General features: G+C 37.1%; 1 protein-coding gene across 4 annotated transcripts in view; it reads left to right on the forward strand.

The window, feature by feature from the left end:
* The window catches only part of CACNA2D1 (calcium voltage-gated channel auxiliary subunit alpha2delta 1), a 514,372-nt gene that overhangs the window by 85,578 nt on the left and 406,594 nt on the right, over positions 1–22,200 (forward strand). For all 4 annotated transcript variants that reach the window (XM_049714933.1, XM_049714934.1, XM_033439986.2 and 1 more), the window contains one exon: positions 1,599–1,680. In XM_049714933.1, the coding sequence (XP_049570890.1) occupies positions 1,599–1,680 (82 nt within the window). The remainder of the gene's footprint in view (positions 1–1,598; positions 1,681–22,200) is intronic.

Raw genomic sequence — 22,200 nt, forward strand, 5'->3', positions numbered from 1 at the left:
TTCATTTGAGAGTTTATGTTCACTGTCAAATGAACATATCTAAGAGTTACCTTTTAAATGTATAAATTATTTGTATGCTACTGCAGTATACTGAAACTAAATAAATCACAATGTCAATAAAGAAAAAAGAGGGAAAACATTTAGTATTTATAAAATCCAAAGAACAGAATAAATAAGCAATGTTAGATACACATACCATATATATGTAGAGAGAAGTTCAAATTCAAATACAAATCATTTCCTATCGTTCTTATTAGTGCTTTCTTATATTTGCATGGACAGAAAAGAACACACACTTTAGGTCTTTTTGAAACATGAGGATGAATAAATGAAATATATGAAGAGATTGCAAATTAAATTTAATTTATTAGAATGGGGAAAATTGTGTGGTATTTGGTAATCTCTAATGACAGGAAAAATAAGATAGACCATCAGTTTAGAATTTTCTAAAATGTTCTGACATCCATAGCTTGTATTTTAAGATCTCCATTACATTAAAGTATATACAGTTGTCCCTTGAACAACATGGGTTTAAACTTCGTGAGTCTATTTATAGTAGATTGTTTTCCAGTTAATGTACAGTACTACATGATCCATCATTGGTTTAATCTGTGGATGCCAAACCGCGGATGTGGAGGGCTGACTGTAAAGTTCTTTGCGGATTTTCAGCTGCCTGGGGCTTTGCACTCCTAACCCCCCACATTGTTCAAGGCTCACCTTTACATGAAAAGGATTTGAACTGGAACCTTCAATCATAATTTTAATGCTCAAAACCATTTCTTTAAAACTTAAGCCTTGATCCAGTAATTCCAAATCTAAGAGTCTAGCTAAGGAAATGAAATACTTTTAAGCTTAATGTGTACTGAGATATTTGTTGCAGTGAAATTTTTAGCAGTCAAAGCTGATGACATTCTAGTTATCTTTTAAAAAAGGACGATGGTCAAGTATATTATGGGATTTAGAGATAAGGGAATATTAAGTGGCCATTAAAGTACAGTGTTTATAAAATATCTGTAATGACATGGAAGGGTATTTATCATGTGACTGATGGAAAAAAAGATATGTGAATTTTACATAATATGTGCTTGACCTTGTGGAAGAATTTTAAAAGACTTGAAGGGAATACATCAAAATGTTAAGTGATTATCCTTGGGTATTGGAATTATAAGAAATTTAAAAATATTTGTCATTTTCTGGCAGTTTTCAAATAGTCTACATTTAGGACACCCTTAGTATTATATTACGAAGGCTTGTAAACTAAAGGATAAAGTTTAGTTTAGAATATTCCATTCAGTAACTTGTTTTTAATGGAATTTTCGTAAAAATTAAGCAAACGTTTACCCTCATTTGTCATTTTTCTCTTTTTGAGTTGGGGATATTTTAGCATCCTAAGAGGTTGACCCCTAAAGCTTCATTGGTTTTGTCACTTAAAAGTGGGCTGGGGGGGTGGGTAGGTATAGTAGGAGCTAGGAAGGAGGAGAAAGACTTAAAGGTAATTTAATGAATTATCTGCGGATAATCTTTGCATATAGAATGTCAGTCTGTGGCCTTACTTTGTGAGAGATCTGATAGAACATTCTCTTCTCTGATTTCTGCAGCATCAAGTCATGGGTGGATAAGATGCAGGAAGACCTTGTCACCCTGGCGAAAACTGCAAGTGGAGTCAATCAGCTTGTTGATGTGAGTAAAGTCTCCCAAAACTTACTAATCATTTCTTTAATTTGCATGCAGTTCTTTCCTCTAAGAAACTGTCTTTCTGTATTATAAATAGGACAAATTTTCATGTGAATCTGATAGTGAAATTCTGAGAGGGACTTTTGGTGCTGCCAGTTGCTGCCATCCCTAATAATTAGTGAGGTGTTCTCACTGCACTTTACAGTTTATATACAGCCTTCCCTTACGTGAGTTCATATGATGTATAGTCATCCCTAAAATTCAAATTGGGGTGTCCTGTTTCCTCCCATCTTCAGAGGATATTAGGATCTTTTGTATAGTGGTGACTTTAAGCCCTGTGAGGGATTCTTTTGAATATCCTCAGTGGGAACATATCTTCATTCTTTGAGGGTAGATTTTATTTTCAAAAGCGGTTTACAATGTTTATAGCCATGCCTAGAGGCTAGAGTGAATCACTGAGATGGGTCGTACAGACTTTTGTGCAAGGAAAGGAGACACTATAAAAGATTGTTTTTCTTATGATTTATGAAATGACTATGAATGTCACTCTAAAATGATTTTTGATAATAATAGCAACATGTAAATATTTGTGTAACATCTTAAGTAGATCATTTTCCTTGGGTAAGAGCATGTACATGTATAGCTTCCGTAAGATTTATTAAATTTTAAGCATCATTTCTTTAGAGTCTCACTGCTTTCATTTCAGTGTAAGTAATCTAACAATTTGAAAGTACCTTCATCTTGTGTTGTTAGTGATGCAGTGAGGTGTTTTGTTTTCCAAAAATGTGGTGGATCAATGAGGTGAAATGGTATAAAGGTGGTTTCATGTATGATCTGTGAATATTTATTATATGAATATTTATATGTGACTATTCCTCTCTGGGAGAAACTAGAATGAATGGTTACCCTGTGTATTAATAGGAATTCATAAAGAAACCTTACTAAGCATATACTTCAAAATATTATTCCAGAATCTCTTCATAACACAATTATAGGTTTCAAACCGAGTATATGTTGAGTAAATTTCAATATTTATGAGATGACATAAGGAATATATTTTGAAATGAAAAGTGTTCTTTGTGAATAACAATGATCGAATTAATTCTAATGAACAGTTATTGAGCACACAGCATGTCCCAGGCACTGTGCAGGCTACCAGGGGTTGACAGAGACACAGTTCCTCTCCTCAGAGAACTGACATGCTAGTAATCAAAATCTCCATTTTTGAAGGTGCAAAGATGCCTGAAGGCTACAGTTAGCTGATGTTTGGGATCTGCAATGATTCACTGTGTGAAAATAAATTAGAATATGAAAGTGTGTAGGGTAATAAGTAAGCCTCTATGAAAGTGATGGCATTTGTGGAATGAGAAAAAAAGGAAAGAGAATTGACAGATTCTCGTTAAAAGTTATGTAACTCTTTTTATTGACAGATTGAAATTAAAAGTAAACTGCTTTTGGGAGCTCTTCTTTACTCCTCAGTGTTTTATCAGCCTCAAAAACCACTTTCTTGGCTGACCTCTTTTTTTACTTTTGGTGTTAATATGTGAACCCCGTCTTGCCAAATCTGCTTTTTTCAATGAATCCTTAAAAAAAAAGTCTCACCTGATGTCCATTACGCTTTATGAGTTGTAGATGACTAAGAAGAGCGTAAATATTGATGCATGAGTAAATGGCCTTGTGTAAATTAGGATAACAAAATAGAATGGACAGGATGGAAGAAAATCCCCACAATGCTGCTTTTATGAGGCATTGTACCTCATTACAGTGATAGAAAAAATACAAATAAAAGAATTATATGTATGTAACAAGGGAGGGAAAGAGGAATTTACTGTTGGAAGAAGAATTTAAGTATTAGGGGACAAGAAGATAGATAAATGTGTCCATATGCCTCTTTCCTTTTGCCCAGAGAGAAGGTGGTCCATGATGGGGGCAAAAGAGGTGCATTTCTTTTTTTTTTAATTAAAAAAATTTTTTTTGGCTGCATTGGGTCTTCATTGCTGTGCAGGCTTTCTCTAGTTGTGGTGAGCGGGGGCTACTCTTCGTTGTGGTGCGTGGGCTTCTCATTGCGGTGGCTTCTCTTGTTGCAAAGCATGGCCTCTAGGCACGCGGACTTCAGTAGTTGCAGCACACGGGCTCAGTAGTTGTGGCACACGGGCCATAGAGCGCACGGGTTTCAGTAGTTGCAGCATGTGGGTCCAGTAGTTGTGGAGCGCAGACTCAGTAGTTGTGGTGCACGGGCTTAGTAGTTGTGGTGCACGGGCCTAGTTCCTCCACGGCATGCGGGATCTTCCTGGAGCCGGGAACAAACCCATGTCCCCTGCATTGGCAGGAGGATTCTTAACCACTGCACCACCAGGGAAGTTCCAGTGGTGCATTTCTTTTTGGCCACAGGAACTTAAAGCGCAGACTAGCTGAAGGACGCCAGAGTTGAGAGTGAAATTTGTGTTGAGACTAAGGGTGTTAGATGCATGGTGAGGATCAAAAGTTCAAAAAATAGAGGAATTTAGCAGGTTTGGGGTTGAAATTCAATATTTAAAAAATGATGATTCTCAAATTATTGAATGTAGTTTTTACTGGCATCACAGGGCACATCTTGCTTTTTACCTGCGGGCTCAGCTGCAATGAGGGAACATAGCTAAAATTGGACATCTTTGCAATTTTATGAAAATTACTTTGGGCATCATAAAATATTAGCCCAGGGAAGTCTGATAAATCGTATTGAATAAAAGCAGTACCTTAACTTTAAAAATTAGAGATTTTGCCCAGGTACCTGATTAACTTCTGTTAAAGATCAGGAATGAATAGGCTTATGTAGTACTGTTAGCCCTGATACATTCAAGTTTTAAGATATCTTTTATTGGATTTTTCCATTTCTAATCACGTATTGGGAGAATACATGTCCTTCAATTGCATATGATCATCCACAAAGTAGATTAAATAATTGAGGAAAGAGGGGCTTCTCTGGTGGCACAGTGGTTAAGAATCTGCCTGCCAATGCAGGGGACACGGGTTTGAGCCCGGTCCAGGAAGATCCCACATGCCGCGGGGCAGCTAAGCCCGTGCACCACAACTACTGAGCCTGAGCTCTAGAGCCCACGAGCCACAACTACTGAGTCCGCGTGCCACAACTACTGAAGCCCCCACGCCTAGAGCCCAGGCTCTGCAACGAGAGGCCACTGCAATGAGAAACCTGTGCACCGTAACGAAGAGTAGCCCCCGCTCACCCCAACTAAAGAAAGCCCGCTTGCAACAGCGAAGACCCAAGGAGGCCAAAAATAAATAAACGAACAAATAAATAAATTTATTTAAAAAATTGAAAGAAAAAATAAAATTAGGAGAAAGAGATAATGCATTATACTTTTTCTTAGTATAGTACTTAATATATTAGAACCTTTTAAATACAACTGAGGACTACTTTTTTTTTTTTCTAAATTAGTTCAAGTGTTCAAGCACTGTCCTAAGCCCTTTACATCCATTATCTTATTCATCCTCAGGATAACCTTGTGAAGTGAATATCATCATCTTTAACATGCAGGAAGAAATTATTTGCAAGGTTAAATTTTTGTTCTAGGGTGTACAACTACTAAATGGGATATAACTCCAACAATGAAAAGAGTCTTGTTATGCTTTAGAATATATGTTAATATTTTACCTTTTTATATTACCACTTGTATTTTGAGGTGAGCAGATCTTCAGTTCGGTACAAGGTTAATATATCTGGTTATGCTACTGCTCTTTTTATAAAAGATATAATGAAGAAGTGAAAGCTCTGCCACCAAGTATTTACTCACGAACATTTCCATTTGAGTTTGTTTAAAAAAGAAAAATGTAGAAGGAAATTCTAAGATGTAAATTTACATGCAGAATTTAAAAACTTCCATTATTGTTCATGTGCACAGAAATGGTTTTGTGTGTATATCAGTTGAAAGAATTGCTGCGAATTGTACAGGAAGTTTTTCCTGATTTTTGTCTTCATGGTCTTCTAACTGAAGAAAATACACTTATTATTTTTTATAGAATGTTATAGCATATCCTTTTAAAAAATCTTAAAGACGATTATACCTGTAGTTCTTACAGTTGATAGCTTTGTGATCTAGCCAAGATGTTTATTTATTAACCTCATGGTGTTGCTGACATAGTTGACATAATCCATGTAAAATATTTATTGACCTATAATCAGAACTCAACAAATGTCATTCATTTGTTATATTAATTGAGGGTATAGTATTATATTAGTTGGAGGTACAGGCGGAACCAATGTAACAAAGATGTAAGATAACCGTGTATTTTTCTCTCATATGACAATCTAGAGGTGTGCAGTCTAGGGTCAGCAGAATGGCTCTGCCATCCTCAGCATATGGCTTCCTTCCTGGGTCCAAGGTGATCCTTTCAGTTGCCCTTATTTCCCAGCCATCATGCAAAGGGAGAGAGACTAGAAGAGCAGGTACACAGTCCCTGTAAGGGTAAGACATCTTGCGCCCATTCTAGTGGTCAGAACTTATTCTCATGGCCACATCTTAACTGGAAAGGAGTCAGAGAAATGGAGTCTTTAGCTGGGTAATGATACGCCTACTCTCTCACAGTGGAAGAGGGCAGAACAAAGAGTGGAGGACAACTAGTCTTCCACTGATAGGTACTATTTTTTGAAGAGCTATATCTAAAAATGTATTAAAGACACATTAATAGAAAATGCAAGGTATATATATATATTTAAACATAATCAAGAATGAAATCATAGATCAAGAAAAAAAGACCCCCAGATTATGAAACATATATGTATTTTTAAACAATTTGAATTATAGAAATTTTTGGAGACATTGTATTACTTTTGTTTATATTTTATTGAATAAAATTTGACATCATGTAAATTTAAGTTGCACATCATGTTACTTTGATACATTTATATTTTTTAATATGGTGGCCATTGTAATGATATTTATCACATTACATACTTATAGTACAGTATTATCGTCTGTGTTCAGTAAACCATACATTAAATCCGTATCACTATTTTAGTATTTGTTACAAGTTTGTACCCTTAAACGCTATTAGTTTTATCCCACTGTCCCCTCTCCCCTGGTAACCTCTGCTTTACTCTGTTGTTGTTGCTGTTGTTTTTTTACACGTTTGATTTTTTTAGATTCCACACATAAGTGATATCGTACAGTACTTTTCTTTCTCTGTCTGGCTTATCTCACTTAATGTAGTATGCTCAAGGTCCATCCATGTTGTTGAAAATGGCAGAATATTCTTTCTCATGGTTGAATAATATTTTATTGTATATATATATACTACATTTTTTTTTTTTTTTTTTTTTGCGGTACGCGGGCCTCTCACTGTTGTGGCCTCTCCCGTTGCGGAGCACAGGCTCCAGACGCGCAGGCTCAGCGGCCATGGCTCACGGGCCTAGCCACTCCGCGGCATGTGGGATCTTCCCGGACCGGGACACGAACACGTGTCCCCTGCATCGGCAGGCGGACTCTCAAGCACTGCGCCACCAGGGAAGCCCTATACTACATCTTTTTATTCATTCATCCACTGATGGGCATTTGGGTTGTTTTCATTTCTTGGCTATTGTGAATAGTGCTGCAAATAAACATGAAGGTACATATGTCTCATCAGACTCCTATTTTCTTTCCTTTGGGTATATCCCCGGAAGCAGAATTGCTGGATTATATGGTAGGTCTAATTTTAAGTTTTTGAGGAACCTCCATATTATTTTCCATAGTTTTTGGACTAATTTACTTCCCACCAATACTGTGTAAGGATTACTTTTTCACCAGTACGTGCCAGCACTTGTTGTCTCTTGTCTACTTGATGATAGCCATTCTAACAGGTGTGAGGTGATAGCTTGTTGTGATTTTTATTTGCATTTTCCTGATGATTAGTAAGGTTGAGCATCTTATCATGTGCCTGTTGCTCATTCTGATGACCTCTTTGGAAAAAATTTCTATTCTGCCCTTTTCTTCCATTGGATTATTTTTGTTATTCTTGTTATTGTTGTGTTAATATGCAAAATATATTTAAAAACTAACCCCTTTCTGATATTTAGTTTGCCAATTTTTCTCCCATTCTGTAGGCTACCTTTTCATTTTAATTGTTTTTTTTGTGGTTGCTGTGCAGAAGCTTTTGAATTTGATGTGGGCCCATTTGATGATTTTTGCTTTTGTTGTTTGTGCTTTTGGCGCTGTGCCCAAAGAATCATTGCCAAGACCAATATCAGTGAGCCTTTTGCCTATGTTTTCTAGGATTTTTATGGTATCAGGTCTTAGTTTAAGTCTTTGTTCCATTTCGAGTTAATTTTTGTGAATGGTGTGAGATAGAGGTCCAGTTTCACTGTCCTGCGTGTGTTTTTTTCAGTTTTCCCAGCATCATTGATTGAAGAGACTAACCTTTCCCCCTTGGGTGTTCTTGGCTCTCTTGTTGAATATTAGTTGATCGTATGTACTGGGATTTAATTCTGGGCTGTCTATTCTGTTACAGTAGTCTATGTGTTTATTTTTGTGCCAGTACCATACTGTTTTTCATTACCATGGCTTTGTAGTATAGTTTGAAAGCAGCAAGTGTGATACTTCCAGTTTTGTTCTTTGTTCTCAGGATTGGTTTGGCTATTTGGGGTCTTTTGTGGTTCCAAACACATTTTAGGATTATTTCTTCTACTTCTGTAAAGAATGCATTTGGTATTTTGATGGCAATTGTCTTGAATCTAAAGATGGCTTTGGTTAGTGTGGCCATTTTAACAATATTAATTCTCCCATTCCATGAACACAGGATGTTTTTCCATTTGTTTATGTCTTCTCCAATTTCTTTCAGTAAAGTGAAGGCATTTTATTACTTTGAGACACACACACACACAAACACAAACTTTTTTAGCTATTGTGCTGGCAAGTGGAGAGGATGATAATCATATGTTAATAAATAGATGACATTTTAGAAATTAAAGTGGTCTTAATATTCTTGGAAACAAGGTTAAGTTCATAAAACATTCACTAGCAACCATTTTTTCCTTTAATACATTAATAAATTATTTCATGATAAAATTATACCAAAATTTCAACCAGTATCTAAATGACCAGGTATTCTAAATTAATGGTTTCTATAACAATAAGAATTTGCTTTATGCAAAAGGTTTCTAAAAATAAATTGATGAATAGAAACTGCTCTTTATTTTTTCTATAAAATGCCTTGCTGAATCTGCAAAAAGTTATATTAAAAGGAAATAGAACTTTGCAAATATGTCAGAAATTCTCAGTTGCTGCACTTGATTGACTCTGCCCTGGGGAAAGCAAACCACAACTGTGGAAGCAAATTACAATCATCCGGGAGGTTAGTTGTCTCCTTTGTGTGCTATTTTATTCACACTTCCGCCTTTCCCTTTAGGAATCCAAGACTTTCTTGTAGACTCCTTTTTATTACAAAAGGAAGGGACTGATAGTTATCATTTCCACTTGGTTATTTAAGTCTTTGGTTACTCTTTGAGCCCTGGAGCAGAACATATTTGGTATTAGGAAGCAGATGTGAAGACCGTATTTTGGGAAGAGGTAGTTTCTCCTCATTCCAAATAGGTCTCTTATTCCTGGCAGGGGACAGGTGGGGACAGGGAACTAGCAGAACCTGGACTGAGGTGAGGCACATGATACACTGAAGGTGAAGAATTTAAGGAGGTGCACTTGTTCTGAGGGTCATAAACTTGCACGATCCTTAGAGTGAGTTAGGGGCTCCTAAAATTTTGTGCTCTCGCTACCTCACTTGCCTTACCCTCGTCGTAGCCCTGAGGCCCAGAGACAGGAAAGGCCTAACGTGCTCTGTATCTTCTGCTCCCCATGGCTGAATGCAGAGACATTTGCAGCCTTTGGACATCACACAAATTACAGGCTACATTTTCTTTCCTGTGACTTTCCCCCCAATGTATAATGTCAGGTGTTTCTTACAGCCTTGTTTAATGTTTTGTAAGTCTCCCAGATTCCTCTTATGTCCCTGTAAGGTACAATGGCTGTTCTTCCAGTGTTAACAATATATGCATTTTGAAATCTCACCCACGTTATCTGACATTGGTCCATACTTCCCCTTCTATTTCAATTTTAATGTGCTGTGTCTTCTTATAATGAAGGATGTTAGGGAAATCCAAACTTTTTGTTAACAGAGACTATTGTATCCCTCTTGTTACCTAAGAGAGTTGAAATGATGCTTGTCACCTTGTTATTATATGACTTTCATCTTTTTTATTTTAGTTTTTAATTTTTGAATTTTATTTATTTTTTTATACAGCAGGTTCTTATTAGTCATCAATTTTATACACGTCATTGTATACATGTCAGTCCCAATCGCCCAATTCATCACACCACCATCCCCCACCCCCCCGCGGCTTTCCCCCCTTGTTGTCCATACGTTTGTTCTCTACATCTGTGTCTCAACTTCTGCCCTGCAAACCGGTTCATCTGTACCATTTTTCTAGGTTCCACATACATGCGTTAATATACGATATTTGTTTTTCTCTTTCTGACTTACTTCGCTCTGTATGACAGTCTCTAGATTCATCCACGTCTCAACAAATGACTCAATTTCGTTGCTTTTTATGGCTGGGTAGTATTCCACTATATATATGTACCACAACTTCTTTATCCATTCATCTGTCGATGGGCATTTAGGTTGCTTCCATGACCTGGCTACTGTAAATAGTGCTGCAATGAACATAGGGGTGCATGCATCTTTTTGAATTATGGTTTTCTCTGGGTATATGCCCAGTAGTGGAATTGCTGGGTCATACGGTAATCCTATTTTTAGTTTCTTAAGGAACCTCCATACTGTTCTCCGTAGTGGCTGTATCAGTTTACATTCCCAGCAACAGTGCAAGAGGGTTCCCTTTTCTCCACACCCTCTCCAGCATTTGTTGTTTGTAGATTTTCTGATGATGCCCTTTCTAACTGGTGTGAGGTGATACCACATTGTAGTTTTTTTTTTTTGCGGTACGCGGGCCTTTCACCACTGTGGCCTCTCCCGTCAAGGAGCACAGGCTCTGGACGCGCAGGCCCAGCGGCCACGGCCCACAGGCCCAGCCGCTCCGCGGCATGTGGGATCCTCCCTGACCGGGGCACGAACCTGCGTCCCCTGCATCGGCAGGCGGACTCTCAATCACTGCGCTACCAGGGAAGCCCTCACTGTAGTTTTGATTTGCATTTCTCTAATAATTAGTGATGTTGAGCAGCTTTTCATGTGCCTCTTGGCCATCTGTATGTCTTCTTTGGAGAAATGTCTATTTAGGTCTTCTGCCCATTTTTGGATTGGGTTGTTTGTTTCTTTAATATTGAGCTGCATGAGCTGTTTATATATTTTGGAGATTAATTCTTTGTCCGTTGATTCGTTGGCAAATATTTTCTCCCATTCTGAGGGTTGTCTTTTCGTTCTGTTTATGGTTTCCTTTGCTGTGCAAAAGCTTTTACGTTTCATTAGGTCCCATTTGTTTATTATTTTTTTATTTACATTACTCTAGGAGGTGGATCAAAAAAGATCTTGCTGTGATTTATCTCAAAGAGTGTTCTTCCTATGTTTTCCTCTAACAGTTTTATAGTGCCCAGTCGTACATTAGGTCTCTAATCCATTTTGAGTTTATTTTTGTGTATGGTGTTAGGGAGTGTTCTAATTTCATTCTTTTACATGTAGCTGTCCAGTTTTCCCAGCACCACTTATTGAAGGGACTGTCTTTTCTCCATTATATATTTTTGCCTCCTTTGTCATAGATTAGTTTACCATAGGTGCGTGGGTTTATCTCTGGGCTTTCTATCTTGTTCCATTGATCTATGTTTCTGTTTTTGTGCCAGTACCATAGTGTTTTGATTACTGTAGCTTTGCAGTATAGTCTGAAGTCAGGGAGTCTGATTCCTCCAGCTCTGTTTTTTCCCCTTAAGACTGCTTTGGCTATTCTGGGTCTTTTGTGTCTCCATACAAATTTTAAGATGATTTGTTCTAGTTCCGTAAAAAATGCCATTGGTAATTTGATAGGATTGCATTGAATCTGTAAATTGCTTTGGGTAATATGGTCATTTTCACAATGGTGATTCTTCTAATTCAAGAACATGGTATATCTCTCCATCTGTTGGTATCGTCTTTAATTTCTTTCATCAGTGTCTTATAGTTTTCTGCATACAGGTCTTTTGTCTCCCTAGGTAGGTTTATTCCTAGGTATTTTATTCTTTTTGTTGCAATGGTAAATGGGAGTGTTTCCATAATTTCTCTTTCAGATTGTTCATCATTAGTGTATAGGAATGGAAGAGATTTCTGTGCATTAATTTTGTATCCCGCAACTTTACGAAATTCATTGATTAGCTCTAGTAGTTTTCTGTTGGCATTTTTAGGATTCTCTATGTATAGTATCATGTCATCTGCAAACAGTGACAGTTTTACTTCTTCTTTCCAATTTGTCTTCCTTTTATTTCTTTTTATTCTCTGATTAAATTTCAAAACTATGTTGAATAATAGTGGTGAGAGTGGACATCCTTGTCTTGTTCCTGATCTTAGAGGAAATGCTTTCAGTTTTTCACCATTGAGAATGATGTTTGCTCTGGGTTTGTCTTATATGGCCTTTATTATGTTGAGGTAGGTTCCCTCTATGCCTACTTTCTGGAGAGTTTTTATCATAAATGGGTGGTGACTTTTGTCAAAAGCTTTTTCTGCATCTATTGAGATGATCATATGGTTTTTATTCTTCAATTTGTTAATATGGTGTATCACATTGATTGATTTGCGTATATTGAAGAATCCTTGCATCCCTGGGATAAATCCCACTTGATCATGGTGTATGATCCTTTTAATGTGTTGTTGGATTCTGTTTGCTAGTATTTTGTGAGGATTTTTGCATCTATGTTCATCAATGAAATTGGTCTGTAATTTTCTTTTTTTGTAGTATCTTTGTCCTGTTTTGCTATCAGGGTGATGGTGGCCTCATAGAATGAGTTTGGGAGTGTTCCTTTCTCTGCAGTTTTTTGAAAGAGTTTGAGAAGGATGGTTTTTAGCTTTTCTCTAAATGTTTGATAGAATTCACCTGTGAAGCCGTCTGGTCCTGGACTTTTGTTTGTTGGAAGATTTTAAATCACAGTTTCAATATCATTACTTGTGATTGGTTTGTTCATATTTTCTATTTCTTCCTGGTTCAGTCTCGAAAGGTAGTGCTTTGCTAAGAATTTGTCCATTTCTTCCAGGTTGTCCATTTTGTTGGCATAGAGTTTCCTGTAGTAGTCTCTTAGGATGCTTTGTATTTCTGCGGTGTCTGTTGTAACTTCTCCTTTTTCATTTCTAATTTTATGGATTTGAGTCCTCTCCCTCTTTTTCATGATGAGTCTGGCTAATGGTTTATCAATTTTGTTTATCTTCTCAAAGAACCAGCTTTTAGTTGTATTGATCTTTGCTGTTGTTTTCTTTGTTTCTATTTCATTTATTTCTGCTCTGATCTTTATGATTTCTTTCCTTCTGATAACTTTGGGTTTTGTTTGTTCTTCTTTCTCTAGTTCTTTCAGGTGTAAGGTTGGATTGTTTATTTGAGATTTTTCTTGTTTCTTGAGGTAGGCTTGTATAGCTATAAACTTCCCTCTTAGAACGGCTTTTGTTGCGTCCCTTAGGTTTTGGATCGTCGTGTTTTCATTGTCATTTGTCTCTAGGTTTTTTGATTTCCCCTTTGATTTCTTCTGGGATCTCTTTGTTATTTAGTAATGTATTGTTTAGCTTCCATGTGTTTGTGTTTTTTACGTTTTTTCCCCCTGTAATTGATTTCTAATCTCATAGCGCTGTGGTCAGAAAAGACTCTTGTATAATTTCAATTTGCTTAAATTTACTGAGGCTTGATTTGTAACCCAGGATGTGATCTGTCCTGGAGAATGTTTTGTGCGCACTTGAGAAGAAAGTGTAATCTGCTGTTTTTTGATGGAATGTCCTATAAATATCAATTAAATCTATCTGGTCTATTGTGACATTTAAAGCTTCTGTTTCCTTATTTATTTTCATTTTGGATGATCTGTCCATTGGTGCAAGTGAGGTGTTGAAGTTGTCCACTATTATTGTGTTACTGTCGATTTCCTCTTCTAGAGATGTTAGCAGTCGCCTTATGTATTGAGGTGCTCCTATGTTGGGTGCATATATATTTATAATTGTTATATTTCTTCTTGGATTGATCCCAAGATCATTATGTAGTGTCCTTCCTTGTCTCTGGTAACATTCTTTATTTTAAAGTCTATTTTATCTGATGTGAGGATTGCTACTCCAGCTTTCTTTTGATTTTCATTTGCGTGGAATATCTTTTTCCATCCCCTCACTTTCAGTCTGTATGTGTCCCTAGGTCTGAAGTGGGTCTCTTGTAGAACACATATATATGGGTCTTGTTTTTATATCCATTCAGCAAGCTGGTGTCTTTTGGTTGCAGTATTTAATACATTCACGTTTAAGGTTATTATTGATATGTATATTCCTAGGACCATTTTCTTTATTGTTAATGGGTTTGTTCTTGTAGGTCCCTTTCTTCTCTTGTGTTTTGCACTTAGAGAAGTTCCTTTAGAATGTGTTGTAGATCTGGTTTGGTGGTTCTGAATTCTCTTAGCTTTTGCTTGTCTGTAAAGCTTTTGATTTCTCCATGGAATCTGAATAAGATCCTTGCCAGGTAGAGTAATCTTGGTTGTAGTTTCTTCCCTTTCATCACTTTTAAGTATATCATGCCACTCCATTCTGGCTTGTAGAGTTTCTGCTGAAAAATCAGCTGTTAAGCTTATGGGAGTTCCCTTGTATGTTATTTGTCATTTTTCCCTTCCTGCTTTCAATAATTTTCCTTTGTCTTTAATTTTTGCCAAGTTGATTACTATGTGTCTCGGCATGTTTTTCCTTGTGTTTGTCCTGTATGGGAGTCGCTGCGCTTCCTGGACTTGGGTGGCTATTTCCTTTCCCATGTTAGGGAAGTTTTCAACTATAATGTCTTCAAATATTTTCTCTGGTCCTTTCTCTGTCTCTTCTCCTTCTGGGACCCCTATAATCCAAATGTTGTTGTGTTTAATGTTGTACCAGAGGTCTCTTAGGCTGTCTTCATTTCTTTTTTTCTTTTTTCTTTATTCTGTTCCATAGCAGTGAATTCCACCATTCTGTCTTCCAGGTCACTTATCCATTCTTCTGCCTCAGTTATTCTGCTATTGATTCCTTCTAGTGTAGTTTTCTTTTCAGTTACTGTATTGTTCATCTCTGTTAGTTTGTTCTTTAATTCTTCTAGGTCTTTGTTAAACATTTCTTGCATCTTCTCGATCTTTGCCTCCATTGTTTTTCCAAGGTCCTGGATCATCGTCACTACCATTATTCTGAATTTTTTTTCTGGAAGGTTGCCTACCTCCACTTCATTTAGTTGTTTTTTGGGGGGTTTATCTTGTTCCTTCATCTGGTACATAGCCCTCTGCATTTTCATCTTGTCTGTCTTTCTGTGAATGTGGTTTTCGACCCATAGGCTGCAGGATTGTAGTTCTTCTTGCTTCCGCTGTCTGCCCTCTGGTGGATGAGGCTATCTAAGAGGCTTGTGTAAGTTTCCTGATGGGAGGTACTCGTAGTGCGTAGAGCTGACTGTTGCTCTGGTGGGCAGAGCTAAGTAAAACTTTAATCCACTTGACTGCTAATTCGTGGGGCTGTGTTCCCTCTCTGTTAGTTGTTTGGCCTGAGGAAATGCAACACTGGAGCCTACCTGGGCTCTTTGGTGGGGCTAATGACAGACTCTGGGAGGGCTCACGCCAAGGAGTACTTTCCGGAACCTCTGCTGCCAGTGTCCTTGTCCTCATGGTGAGCCACAGCCATCCCCCACCTCTGCAGGAGACCCTCCAACATTAGCACGTAGGTCTGGTTCAGTCTCCCTTGGGGTCACTGCTCCTTCCCCTGGGTCCTGATGCACTCACTACTTTGTGTGTGCCCTCCAAGAGTGGAGTCTCTGTTTTCTCCAGTCCTGTCGAAGTCCTGCATTCAAATCCCACTAGGCTTCAATATCTGATTCTCTAGGAATTCCTCCTCCTGTTGACGGACCCCCAGGTCGGGAAGCCTGACGTGGGGCTCAGAACCTTCACTCCAGTGGGTGGACTTCTGTGGTCTAAGTGTTCTCCAGTCTGTGAGTCACCCACCTTGCAGTTATGGGATTTGATTTTGACTGTGATTGCGCCCCTCTTTCCGTCTCATTGTGGCTTCTCCTTTGTCTTTGGATGTGGGGTGTCTTTTCTGGTGAGTTCCCGTGTCTGCCTGTCGATGATTGTCCAGCAGCTAGTTGTGATTCTGGTGTTCTCACAGGAGGGAGTGAGAGCATTTCCTTGTACTCCGCCATCTTGGTTCCTCCTCCCAAGACTTTCATCTTAAAAGTCAATTGTCTGGATTTCTAACATGTTAGGCTAGAATGTGCAAAAATATTTAAGAAATTTATTGATTAATATTTCCTGGAAGTTTATTTTTGAAGTAGAATCATTCTTCAAAGGTATTTTCATAGAATTTCCTGGATTTTGATTCACTATTATGATTTCATAAGTTAAAGTTATGTTGAAATCAATACCTTCATATTTTAATATACTCTCAAAGATGTAAATATAAAATGTGTCTAAATATTGAGCATTCAGAGCTCTTAATTAAGTTAGTATTTACATAATTAATGGTTTCTATAACGTAATTAATGGTTTCTGTTTTAAGTGAAGAATTGCTTTTCATTAGTAACTCATGGGATTAACAGACTGATGCTTTGACTTTGACATTGTGGTCATGCCATCTTTATGTAAATAGAATATTCATTTTCTAGGTGGTAGATAGTTTAATCTATTAATCTGTTTACAAAAGAAGATACTGTAAAGCAGAATATAATTAATATTGGAGATTGTGATTAGGGAATCAGCAAGATGCAGAGGCAACAACAGGGTTGGGGAATCTTCTTTTCTACTCTAGGGAATTCTGTTAAGTAGCTGGATGATGTTAGATTTCTCTTTACCTGCTAGTCAACTGAGGCAAATGGTAACACTCGCCCTTCATTATAGAAATGTAACAGGGGTAAAAGGGAATGTAACAAGAAATGTGAGAGTAATAATAGATGCTATGCAGAAGTTAAATGCTTAGTACTTAAAAAAATGTAGCTTTATATTTATATTACTTTTGTAAAAGTAATATTACTTTATAAAAGTAATATAACTATTTTATAAAGGTAATATAATTACTTTTCAAATAAAGCTATTTATTTTTATTTCATGTTTTCTGGTTTTATTTAGAGTTGCCTTATTCCCTCCATGATGAAATGTTGTAACTAAATCAGTTACCACAGTTATGTCAGCAACCTGAGATTGTTATTATTTTGGGGGGGAAAAACTCTTTTTTTTTTTCTTAGTAGAAGGAAATCTACTTGACTACAGAATGTACTGTCGGTAGAGACTGTGGACCCCCTTTACCCACCTACTGGAGATTTTAAATAAGAAGCTATTATTTTAAGACAGTGGTTAATTACATTCATTTTTCAAAGATACAGAATAAACTCTAAGGGAATTTCTGATCTTAGGGTGACTTTCAGTATTTTATTAACTGATTTTTAAGTGAAGTACTATTGTTTCCCAAACATGAATGCTGAAAGACTATTAAAAATTTTTTTTACCTTACAAATCTGTTCCATTAGCAATCAAGAATTAACACTTTAAGTTATGCTTGCACTTGAAGGATAAATTATTGGTTATTGTTTCCCCAAATAGAAATCAGATGGTTTGGTAATACTAATTACAGAGAGAGTGATGGGTAGTGGCTATGCTCTTTTCTTGTCTGTTAGCTGCACAGAGGAAAGGGAAGCTAAAAACTCATAAGTGATGTAGCCAAGTGTTGGCTTCTTCTCTAGAACGAAGATGAATGGCATAAAAAACCATTCATTATTTGCTACTGTGCACTCTCAATATGCAACATAGAGCTGCTGCTTTTTTTTCCTGAAGACATCATTAATGTCTTTATGTCTAGAACAGTGGTTCTCAGCTGAGGGCAGTTTTGTCCCCCAGGAGACATTTGTCAATACTTGGGAACATTTGTGATTGTCACAACTGGAGGGAGAGGGGGTGAGTGCTCCTGGCATCTAGTGTCTAGATGCTGAGGATGCTGCTAAACATCTCATAGTGCACAGGATGCCACCCCAGAACAAAGAATTATCTGGTGAAAATGTCCGTAGTGCTGAGGTTGCAAAACTGCTCTAGAAAAACTGAAGAATTTGAGGTAAGAATAAATGTCTGAAATTCTTTAAATGAATACAAAGTTGTAAAAAATTGGATCTCAGCGTTGATAGCTAGCAGTGTTATTTTAGAAAAGCCATTTGTTAATAAGGTATGATGGTTAAGGGCAAATTGCACTGCTGCTTTTTAAAATTCTTTTGTTGGCAGTGAAATGAATTTAGGTCGTTTGGGGTTAAGGACATTAAACAAGCCACTCAGCTTATGGTTAATTATTTTTAAATTTAATTTTAATAAAATCTGGTATGATCTCTTTTACTTTTAATTGCATATGAATTTTCTGGTCAAAATATGTATATAATTCATATACAGCTCCAGATATTCAAAGGGAAACAAGATAGTTTAATAAGTTACTTGTGGAATTAAAGACAAACAAAAAACCAAATAGGTAGCTTTTATACATATCTTAATATTCTTAATATATATATTTTTTAATTCTAAGTATTCTACGAGACTCTTAAAACTTACCATGTGTGTGAGATGTCTCCAACCTAAAAACTGAAGAATTCTTGATGTGAATCTTTTTCATGCTCACCTTAGTCTTTGTTAGAGTTATTTTTCCTATTCCAGCAATGACCCCTAGTATTTCACTTGTAGTTTTGGTTAAAAATAATCATGTTTTCCTATGTGTAATATGGAGAAAGTGAAGAGGCATGTTTATGGTTGTCACTTGTTCTGTTCCTTCTTACATTTTTAATATGTTGCTCAAAAGTGTCACCGTCAAATTCTTGTTACTAGGAACTAAGGCAAGTAGCAGTATATGCTGTGGAAGGGTCGTCAATTCTGACTTAATTCTTCCTAAATAATCCTCAAGATAATGTCCCATTTGAAACATGATGCTGCCCCAGCTAAGAAGCTATATCATATCAAACAGAATGAATAGAAGTAGGGAAAGTGTTATCAAACTCTTGCGTTTGATGTTAGAATGCCTGTTTAATGTAGCTATCACAGGAAAAGCATGCACTGTAAGTCTGAGAACAAGACATATTGTATATGCATGTGTGCATTTATGCGTATTTGCATATATGTAAATAATTACGTGTGTACATGTGTACATATATATGTATGTGTGTGTGTGTGTGTGTATTCGGATCATGTTTGTAGTAAACAAGCCTATGTTATAATTTGAATTCTTCCTATGTACTAATTGCTGTAGTAGGCACTGGAAGTTCTGAGGTAGGAGTCAGTCTAAAACAGCTTGGCGTTGACTCTATAGTAAAATACAAACCAATACCCTGAATTTTATAGCTCTTCATAATAGTATCTCAATTTGCTTTTCTATATATATATATATTTTTAAAGAGATGTTGGGGGTAGGAGTTTAGTAATTTATTTATTTATTTTTTGCTGTGTTCGGTCTTCGTTTCTGTGCGAGGGCTTTCTCTAGTTGTGGCAAGTGGGGGCCACTCTTCCTCGTGGTTCGCGGGCCTCCCACTATCACGGCCTCCCCCGTTGCGGCGCAGAAGCTCCAGGCGCGCAGGCTCAGTAGCCGCAGCACACGGGCCCAGTCGCTCCGCGGCGTGTGGGATCCTCCCAGACCAGGGCTCGAACCCGTGTCCCCCGCATTAGCAGGCAGACCCTCAACCACTGCGCCACCGGGGAAGCCCTGCTTTTCAATATTGTCCAATAATTCCTTGTATCGCACACATTCAGATTTCTTTCTCTCCTTATTAATGCACATTTCATTTGAAGCGTGGCTGTAATACCATCTTTCACCATGTTTTGGACTATCATAACCCATGTGATTTAATTTCCTCTGAATTCTGACAGCACAATTTTCTATACCTCTAATACTCTTCCTCATATTGATCATTACCTTATTTTGTGTATTTATTATTAGAATCTAATTGTCATTTAGGTGTTGTGTTTTTATTTCACTATGTAACTGCATAGGCCCTTACATAGCCTCGTTTGTTTTTGGTTCAGAATAGATATTGATTTTAAAATACAAGGAAGCCCTCGTTAAAGTAAGCATTCACATTCCTAGAAAAGCCTGACATAGTACCAGTGTCACTGTCCATTCAGTCATTCATGCCATCAGTATTTACTGAGTGCTTACTGCATGCCAGGCACTATACTATGTGCTGGACTGTACCAGTGAACGAAATGGGCAAAAGTCTCTGTCCTCTTGACACTAACATTGTGGTTAAGAGAAGTAGGAAATACATAATAAACATGATACTTATATGTTAGATGATCTTTGCATATGTTTAAAGGTAGCAAAATAGAAATCTGAAGCCATAAAAATTTCAAAGGTAGTATGGTGGGGGAGGGAGGTCCAAGAGGGAGGGGATGTATGTGTATGTGTAGCTGATTCACTTCATTGTACAGCAGAAACTAACACAACATTGTAAAGCAAGTATACCCCAATTTTTAAAAAAAAGCAAGAAAAAACCTAGGTTATTGGGAAAAGAAAAAAAAGGAGGGGGGCTGTAATTTACCTAAAATGAAGTTGTAGACTATCAAATTTGATCCTTTTTTTTTTTTTTTTTTTTTGCGGTATGCGGGCCTCTCACTGTTGTGGCCTCCCCCGTTGCGGAGCACAGGCTCCGGATGCGCAGGCTCAGCGGCCATGGCTCATGGGCCCAGCCGCTCCGCGGCATGGGGGATCTTCCCGGACCGGGGCACGAACCCGTGTCCCCTGCATCGGCAGGCGGACTCTCAACCACTGCACCACCAGGGAAGCCCAAATTTGATTCTTTTAATGATATTAATATAATGCTTTTCATCTTATGAGATGAGTGCTTATATCTTCATAAATTTACGCAAACTGTATTGGATTAATATATTTCAGCAGTTGGTGTTGGCATTCCTTTTTTACCCAACTGTGTTAGCTGACGTAACTGACAGTATAATAGAACTAATGCATTTTAAAACTTGACTTTTGTTTAAGAGAGTGCGTTATTCACTTTTTTAATCAAAGGGGAAGAGGAGAGAGTTTGAAGAGCTTAGGGGTTAACTAGGAAATGCTGCATATTTTTTATGGCAAAGTTCACTTTTTAAAATTCAGCTAATTTTCAAAGGAGGAAGGTAGGTGGTTTTTTTTTTTTTTTTTTGGTAAAATATATTCCAATATCAATTCAGATTTAGTGTCACTAGTTACTCTTTACCTTAGATAAAGCAGTCTTCCCATATCTCAACATCTCTCTGTGTTGGCCAGCTTAGATGATGATGAGATTTATGATAAATTAAAAGAAAGACTTTACTTTTGAATCGTAAAATTTCTTAAGGGAACGTTCATCCTTGAAAGTGACCAAGAAAGAAAATTATATCATACTTTTGTGTTAATGCATCTTTTAGAAGCAAGACTTTCTAAGTTGCTAGGGAACATGTATTTCAAAAGCCCATGGAACACTTAATAAAGAAAAAAAAAAAACACCAAACCATCTCACATTGCAAAGTTCAACTAAAAGTAAAATTGATTTTGTGAATATCTAAAGCAGTTGAGGAGACAGTGAATCTCTTTTCCTGCCTGCATTAGTATTGAAGTTATATGAATTTAGCCAATAAAGATAGTGAAGTTAGAATGTTGATGAGGGTTATATTGTAACATTTTCTCTTAATCCCACCTTTCATTACTATGAGGTGGAATCATATTTATTCACCCAATTCATATATATTTTTGTACAGTGTGCCATCTATGCTTTATATTTTTAGCTCTTCTGTCTAAAATTTCTTTTCAGAATCCTATACAATTATGAAGGTTATAATGGGAGTCCTGAGATAATTTCATTATATCATAAAGTCTAACGGAAATTGTACATTTCTCACGATAGAGCTCATTTTTCATTTCAGTGAAGTGAATCTGGTGACTAATGAAATGGACATGCAAAGTAGTAATAAATAATGTTAATCACAACTTACAAAAATGCTTCTTAGCATTTTTAGTTTTTGGAAGAGTGAATCACTTGGGGAGTGTATCATAGAACTACCCGTAAAAGAAAAATAAAGGTAGTACATTTAAGGGAACTCGGGAAGAGCCTGGGTTTCAGCAAGAATTAAAGGCATTTAGAAGATAGTTTGGGCAGTGGGAGGGAAGTCTAGAGCTAAGGCAGCCCCAAAGGCTGAGTATTGTTTGCCTCTCAGCTGGAGGCTCTTCACAGCTAACTCACTGTGTTAGTTTTCTCTTGTTAGTGTGACAAATTACTATATATTTATTGGCATAACACAGATTTATTATGTTACAATGCTATAGATCAGAAGTCCTTTCCTTGACTCATGGCCCCTTTCCTCCCTCTTGAAAGCCAGCAACACGGGCTGATTTCTTCTCACGTTGCCATCTCTCTGGTTT

Source organism: Orcinus orca, chromosome 9 (assembly GCF_937001465.1).
Source record: "Orcinus orca chromosome 9, mOrcOrc1.1, whole genome shotgun sequence".
NCBI classification, from domain to species: Eukaryota; Metazoa; Chordata; class Mammalia; order Artiodactyla; family Delphinidae; genus Orcinus; species Orcinus orca.